Below are 7,675 nucleotides of genomic sequence, written 5' to 3' on the forward strand. Positions count from 1 at the left end.
CCCGCGGCCGGCGCCCCGGCCCCCCGCCGTTCCCATTATAGTGCTAAAGAGGGGATTTTTTGGCAGCCGAAACAGCCAAATAGCCTAAAAAAAAACCCCAACAAACCCAAGCAGAGGGATGTGGGTCAAAGATCCACCTCCTAAATGTTCCTAAATTGTTGTTTGTGAACGGCGGTGACGTACGTAAACAAGGCGGCGTTGATGGTTTTAATTATAGCTTAAATGAAAAGGGAGGAGGAGACCCCGCTCCGGTTTGAAATCCCGCAGCGACAAACCGGGGGACCTGTTGGGAGAGAAGGAAAACGCGAGGGAGCTGGTGGAACTCGTGCCGTATGACACGTTTAATGCCTTACGGGGTTGTAAAAGGTTTCTCCTAACTCTTATCTGAGTCATTTTTAATTGGATTTAATTGAGCGGAGCTTGGGGAATCCTCTTGAGGAAGTTCCAGATTTGTTTTATCACCTCCGCTAACCACAACCGTGGGTGAACGGTACCATGAGAAAGTGGAAATAACAGGGCTCGCCTCTCTAGATTTGGCAAACCGGCACGATATTTACTTAGTCTTGTCTTTCTAGAGGACCGAGATTTTTATTAAAACACCAATTTCGATTCTTGGAGTGAGCCAAGTGTTTTATTAAAACACCAGTTTCCGTTCTCGGAGTGGGCCGAGCGTTTTATTAAAACACCGATTTCGGTTCTCGGAGTGAGCCAAGTGTTTTATTAAAACACCAATTTCCATTCTTGGAGTTTGTTTGCAATAATTTCATGCCAAAGTCCAACGCCGTCACGTTGTGGCTCCGGTTTGTTTGCGAGACGCTTTTTCGCCGCGGTTTAACTCCAGGCTGAGCGAGAGCTTGAGGAGAGCTGGACAGTATCGATATTTGCGGTCAGATATTTAAAACCCCGGTAACTAGGAATTTGCGAGCGCTTTGGGAGCCGAGGACCTGGCTGGCTGGCGAGCGGAGTAAGCGGGTTTCTATTTTCCTTTTCTTTTTTGAATAAGGGGAATTAAACGTGCCTGTCTGCTTTACAGGGAGGATGGAGAACTGGAAGAAGGGGAGCTGGAGGACGATGGAGGGGAGGAGGCGCAGGATCCCTCCGAATCTCACGAAAGAGGTCGGAAGGAGAAAGGGGAGAAGCATCACAGCGATTCCGATGATGAGAAAACCCATCGACGCATGAAGCGCAAGCGGCGGAAAGAGAGAGAGAAAGAGAAAAGGAGATCCAAGAAGAAAAGGAAATCCAAACACAAGGTGAGCCACGCGCTGCTTTTACCTCCCGGATCCTCTGATATCCCATCCCCGGTGTGCCTTCCTCTGCCATCAGCCGTCTCCAGGGAATTAATTCCTCCTCTGACATTATCCTGGGTAGTTTGAGGCTCTTCCCCTAACGATAATTGCGAGGTGGGAGCGCTCACGGGGTTTATTGGGGGTTCGGCTCCTTAACGCTTTCCTCCTCTGAGAACTAGCAAGCACAGCAGCGGCGCTCCGAGGTCTGCGGGTAGGACAACGACGCTACAGCGCTCTCTCGTCCGTCTGAGGATGCAGAGAGGGAAGAAAATGGGGTTTTATTTAGGGAATTCCCTTGTGAGCGTTCTTACCTCAGAGAGGATCGCGGATTGCCGGATTTGCCAGGTCGAGGGTGTTTGTTCCTTAAGTTCTGGGAATTTCTGAAGCGCAGAAGGCACGTTGCGTTTATCTTCATTAGAGACCGGTTCAACAACCTGCTAACGGGCTTCCAGTTTGGAACCCAGTGAACATCGTGAAGATTTTATTAAGCAAAAAATTGAGTTTCCTTAAAAAAAAAACCAAAACCACCCAGAAACCAAAGGGAGACTTAGTTGTGTTGTGTCAAGAGTCCGAGCTGGCCTGTGATAAAACCGCGCCGGGTGTTTCTCTTGCCTTGCAGCGCCACGCTTCTTCCAGCGATGACTTCTCTGATTACAGCGATGATTCGGACTTCAGTCCTGGTGAAAAGGGACACCGAAAATACCGGGAATACAGCCCGCCTTACTCTTCCGTAAGTTCAGATCCGCTGCAAGCTTTTGAGGTGCCCGTCTAGCTCCATCTACGGGCCACGCGCAGTGGCTTTGGTCCTTTAGCCTGTTTTTCACCTGGTTGTTATTTGGTTGGGGGGTATTTTTTAAGGATTTTTAAAAATTAAGTTGGGATATTAAGCTCGATAAGTTCCTTTTCATCATCACTAACCTCTTTCTGCCTTTCCCAAAGTCCCACCAGCAGTACCCGTCCTCTCACGGCGCTCCCATGCCAAAGAAGAGCTACTCTAAAATGGAGAGCAAGAATTACGGCATGTACGAGGACTACGAGAACGAGGAGTACGGTCAGTACGAGGGGGAAGAGGACGAAGATATGGGGAAGGAAGATTATGATGACTTTGCGAAAGAGCTGAACCAATACCGCCGAGCGAAGGAAGGCTCTCACCGGGGGCGAGGTACGTCTAAACCTTCCTTTTTTTTTTATTTTTGCTGCTCATTACCTGCAGCTCGTTTAGCTGCTCAGCTAAATAAAGCACACGCAGGGAGCTTCGTGAAGGCGGACTGCCCTGCCTGCGGAGAACCGCCTGCGGCGCCCGAAACCACTCTTCGATGTCCGTTTGTGATGTGGGACAGTGTTTTTTTTTCCTCTTCTCCAGTCCGAGGGGAAAGTTCGGATCCCTGCGGATAATTTAACGTTGTAAATAAGTGGTTTTCTTGCTAGTGTGGATGGTTTTAAAAGCACACGAGTGGTCGAGAGTGGATAAAATAAAGGAAAAGCTGTATTTGAAGGGAAAATGAAGGCCATCGAGAACACAACGAATCTGGTGTGGCATCTGGAGTACACAGATCTGCGTCACCAGGCTGACGTACCTCTGCAGCCGCTGACGCGGTCACACAATATTGTTTTTTTAAAAAAGTTATCGTTTGGCATCTTAAAAATCCATTCTTTTAGAATATTCAAAACTGACTCACTTAGAAACAAGTTTTTAAGATGCTGGTGATCCCGTACTGGAAGGTTATTATTTATTTTTCCTCGTCTGCCGTATTGTTTTGATATTTTTAACGTACCGGAGAGGTGAAACGCGGTGCAAAGCTCACCCCGTCCCCTTGCTTCGCCAGGTGGCCGTGGCCGAGGCCGAGGGTACCGAGGGCGAGGTGGCAGAGGGGGAATGAGAGGAGGTCGTGGCATGGGCCGAGGGAACCGAGGGCGAGGCAGAGGCGACCACCCCGAGGAAGAGGAGGAAATGTATGACGAAGAGATGGAGGTAAATGCCGAATCTCTCGACCCGCTGCTGCCGGGGAACCGCGGAGGCGAGAGAACCTCTTCGTTTTCGCCGTCGGGTTTGAGGGGGGAACGGGCTGCGCTTCTTCCCCGCTCGCTAAAGGCGCGCGCATCTCTCTCGTTTGCAGTACTGCGATAACGAGGAGCCCATCGGCGATGACGACTACGACGACTACTCGAAAGAGCTCAATCAGTACCGCAGGAGTAAGGAGAATCGTGGCCGGGGTGAGTGGGGTAACGAGCTGTGCTGGGACGGTCCCCGCTTTCTGCTCTCTTCCCCGTTTTATGGAAAGAGAGGAATTAAAGACGAGGAGGTGTATTTTCAGGTTTAAATCGAGGACGCGGTCGCGGCCCCAGAGGGAGAGGCAATAAAGGAATGGGCAGAGGACGAGGCAGAGGTGGAAACAGAAGTGGAATGGGGAAAGGCGGCGGAATGAACGACGACGACGATTACTATGATGAGGACATGGGAGTAAGTAGCTCTTTGTTTTCGCACGGCTTGCTGCGGTGCCGGATGACCCCTTTTTTTCCCCCACCCCACTCCGTAAATCCAACCAGGCTTCAAAGAAAGCCTTCGCAGGAGCCAAAAAACCAAACGGATCTTCCCCAGGATCCGCATGAGCTGGATATTTTGGGTTCTGGTCCTCAAGCCGTGCTCGGGAGCCGACTAGGCTCAGCACGCTTGTCTTCACCTGCCTTTTTCATCCCAAATCGCTGGGTTTTTCCCCTCGCGTGGCAAGTTTTAATCTCTCGCGTGTGATCTGTTGCTTGGTAGTTTCACATTCTTCGGCGACTTACATAACGTGCTTCCCGTAGGATGGAGGAGGCGGTGGGAATTACCGACGGAACGACCACGACAAACCCCACCAGCAGTCGGATAAGAAAGGCAAAGTGATCTGCAAATACTTTGTGGAAGGCCGGTGCACCTGGGTAAGGGAAAAATTCAGAAATATTTACGTAGATCTCTTTATACGCACGCGGAACCGTCATTGGAGCATAAAGTCCGGGTTTTAACCGATTTCGGGGAGGGATTCGTGCCTGAAAAGAGGGTTTTGTAAAGCGTAGACGTCTCCCTGTCCCTCCTAGGGCTGTTCCGGGGCTGTTGACAAACGCGTTGGCGCTTCTGCCTGCTAAGACCCTCTCGTCTTCTTTCTCCCCAGGGCGACCACTGCAATTTCAGTCATGACATTGAACTACCAAAGAAACGGGAACTGTGCAAGTTCTACATCACCGGCTACTGCGCCAGGGCTGAAAACTGCCCTTACATGCATGATATCCTTTCGGTTTTTAACCGTTTTCGTTAAGCCGACCTTAAATGGGTCTCATTTACCCTGCGTGGATGCGTGAGGGGGGGATCAGGGGGAGGAAAAGAGGCCGTTCCTGGGGTAACACATCCTCCGCTGCCGGGCTTGAACGACCGTTCCTTCTTAGCCTCACCTTTCCTCTTAAAGAAATGAGGTTTGCGGCCGTTGTGCCTCCAAGAAAACACGGCAGAAGCAAAGCAGGGTGTTTTTGGCCAATATCGACGTCGTGACGGCAAAAAAATGCCATGTTTCAAAGCGAAAAGCATCTCTGGCCTCTCTGGCTGTAGGAGTAACTCCCTGTTTGGGGTTGTTTTTCTCCTTAATAAATGCTACGGGACTTCCCTTGTAAGCTGTTCCACACCACGGGCAACTGTATCAACGGGGATGACTGCATGTTTTCGCACGATCCGCTCACGGAGGAGACACGGGAGCTTCTGGACAAGGTAGAGGGGAACGTTCAAAGCGGGTTTCACCTTGTATTTTTCTTCCGCGGACATAGAACCTGCGGGGTGGAAAGGGAAGGAGAGGTTTCCCGGAGCGCATGTCGGTCCCTGGATCACCTTTTACTCCTTTTATCTTCTCAGATGCTGGCGGATGACGCGGAAGCGGGCGCGGAGGATGAGAAAGAAGTCGAAGAGCTAAAGAAACAAGGCATCAATCCTCTCCCCAAACCCCCTCCTGGGGTGGGCTTGCTGCCCACACCCCCTCGTCCTCCCGGACCTCCGGCTCCAACCTCTCCGAACGGGAGACCCATCCCTGGAGGTCCTCCTCCTCCTCCTCCGCCGCCGCTTCCACCTCCGGGGCCGCAGATGCCGCCACCGATGCACGAACCTCTGTCGCCGCAACAGCTGCAGCAACAGCAGGACATGTACAAGAAGATCCCTTCCTTGTTTGAGATCGTCGTGCGGCCCACGGGGCAGCTGGCGGAGAAACTGGGCGTGAGGTGAGTCGCCGGCATCTCCGGGGAACGGCGAGAGGGACGGGGATGGCAGATTTTTGCCTCCGACGATGAGCTCTGCCCCAACGCAGTCAATAAGGGCGTAGAAAAGAGGTTTCTCTCCGTTTTTGGGTCCGGCCGCTGATGCTGCTGCTGGCTCCGACCCTCCAGAAGCGGAGAGCGTTGCGTTAAAAGCGGATTTTCTTCTTCTTTTCTCTTTTCAGGCACCCAGGTCCGCCACCCCCCAGGTTCCCTGGACCGGGAGGACCCCCGGGACCGATGCCTGGACCCATGCACCCCGATATGCACCCCGATATGCACCCGGACATGCACCCAGACATGCACCCAGACATGCACCCCGATATGCATCCAGATATGCACCCTGACATGCACCCGGATATGCCGATGGGTCCGGGAATGAATCCCGGTCCTCCGATGGGTCCCGGACCCCCTATGATGCCCTACGGACCGGATGATTCCCCTCATTCCGGCATGATGCCCCCCGGCCCACCTCCGCAAGGTTTCTACGATAATTTTTACCAGCAACAAGAAGGTCTGGACATGGATCACGGCATGATGGGAGATCCAGGTACGTCCCAAAATCTGCCGGAATCGCCTCTTCGGAGACAGGTTGTTCCCGGGCACGGTGGGAGGCAGAAGGAGGGGGGGAAATTAGGTTGTTTTTTAGGCGGCGTTGCGATTTTCTTTTTAACCTGTGATGATTCCTCGGCAGAAGACTACGGCGGTTACGAGGATATGGAAGGACCTCCGGGAGAGCACATGTTTCCCGATCCGTCCTTGGATCACGACGCTTTGTGCGAAGGAGGTCCTCCTGGCTTACCGAAACCACCGGGCAGCATTCCCGATTTCATGCCATCGGCGCAAAGAGCCCTTTACTTGAGAATCCAACAGAAACAGCAAGAGGAAGAGGAGAGAGCTCGGCGATTAGCCGAGAGCAATAAGCAGGAACGCGAAAACGAGGAAGGCAAGTGGCGAAACGCAACGGTTTCCCGTCAAAACCGCGCTCCTGGCAGGGACGGGACGGGGATAACGTGGATTTCCCGCAGTTTTTACCCACCCCGAGGTGTGATCTCTGAAAAAAAGGGAGAAATGAGAGTGTCGGGGAGGAATTCTTTAGGGAACGAGGAGTGCTGAGCGCCTCCCCGGCGTCGAAAGAGCACGTCGCTGGTGTCCAAAGTGGAAAAAACGGGAAGAGCTGGCCGGAAAATGAAGGAGATGGGGCTCCCGCTTTAATTGCGGTGAAATTGGGGTCTGCTGCGGGCAGGAGGAAGAGGAAGGGAGGGATGTTTCCACCTCTCTGGTAATTCGGGGTGTAAAAACGAGAGCGGGGAGGCTGAAGCTGTTGGGTGACCCCCGTTTTTTGCAAAACACGAGGGCGGTTGGGATTTTGAGCGGCGTGGATTTGAGAGGGGACGCGTTTTGGGAACATTCCTGCGGGTTTCATAGCCTGACCGTGCTTTAATTGCCTTGGCTCGACTCCTTTCCTCTTCTCCTTCCTCCCAGGCGACACCGGTAACTGGTATTCCAGCGACGAAGACGACGGTGGAAGTAGCGTCACCTCCATATTGAAAACCTTAAGGCAACAAAGCTCCGGCAGACCCCACGGCGAACTGGGGCCGCCCTCCGGCGTGAGCGACCCTCGTTTGCAAAAACCCCAAGCGGGAGGGAGCGGTCGGCCCGCCGATCCCCGGTTACGGGATCCCAGGCTTTCCCGGAATCCCGATCTTTCTCTCCAATCTCTCACCGCCGATTAGGGACCCACCGATCCCCGCTTGGCGCGACACATTCCCTCCTCCGTCCCCAAACCAGAAACTCCTCATTCCGGCGGCGGTCAGAAACCCCCTCTGCTCCCCGAGGAGGAGGACGGGGAAAGGGCTTTACGCGATAAACCCGTCAACATCCCTTTGGATGCTCTCCCGGGTCATTCCCTCCGGGATCCTCGTTCTCAACTGCAGCAGTTCAGTCACATCAAAAAAGACGTCGTCCTCAACAAACCCAACTTCGCCCGGATGATCCTCTGGAGCCCGGAGGATTTAATTCCGCTCCCGATCCCTAAACAAGAGTTTATTCCCGTCCCGGCTGCCCTTCAATCCATGCCGACCCTCGATCCTCGTCTTAACAGATCCCAAACGAGC

At 53.1% G+C, this 7,675-nt stretch overlaps 1 protein-coding gene across 1 annotated transcript in view; it reads left to right on the forward strand.

Annotated features, from left to right (window-relative positions):
- Positions 1–7,675, forward strand: part of ZC3H4 (zinc finger CCCH-type containing 4) — a 16,231-nt gene that overhangs the window by 5,908 nt on the left and 2,648 nt on the right. The window contains 13 exon segments of the mRNA XM_009885678.1: positions 1,034–1,253; positions 1,909–2,019; positions 2,229–2,451; positions 3,116–3,261; positions 3,407–3,503; positions 3,605–3,750; positions 4,095–4,208; positions 4,439–4,550; positions 4,916–5,025; positions 5,167–5,525; positions 5,744–6,108; positions 6,253–6,504; positions 7,044–7,662. Of these exon segments, the coding sequence (XP_009883980.1) occupies positions 1,034–1,253; positions 1,909–2,019; positions 2,229–2,451; positions 3,116–3,261; positions 3,407–3,503; positions 3,605–3,750; positions 4,095–4,208; positions 4,439–4,550; positions 4,916–5,025; positions 5,167–5,525; positions 5,744–6,108; positions 6,253–6,504; positions 7,044–7,662 (2,874 nt within the window).

The sequence above is a fragment of the Charadrius vociferus genome, unplaced genomic scaffold (assembly GCF_000708025.1).
Source record: "Charadrius vociferus isolate BGI_N301 unplaced genomic scaffold, ASM70802v2 scaffold1745, whole genome shotgun sequence".
Taxonomy (NCBI): domain Eukaryota; kingdom Metazoa; phylum Chordata; class Aves; order Charadriiformes; family Charadriidae; genus Charadrius; species Charadrius vociferus.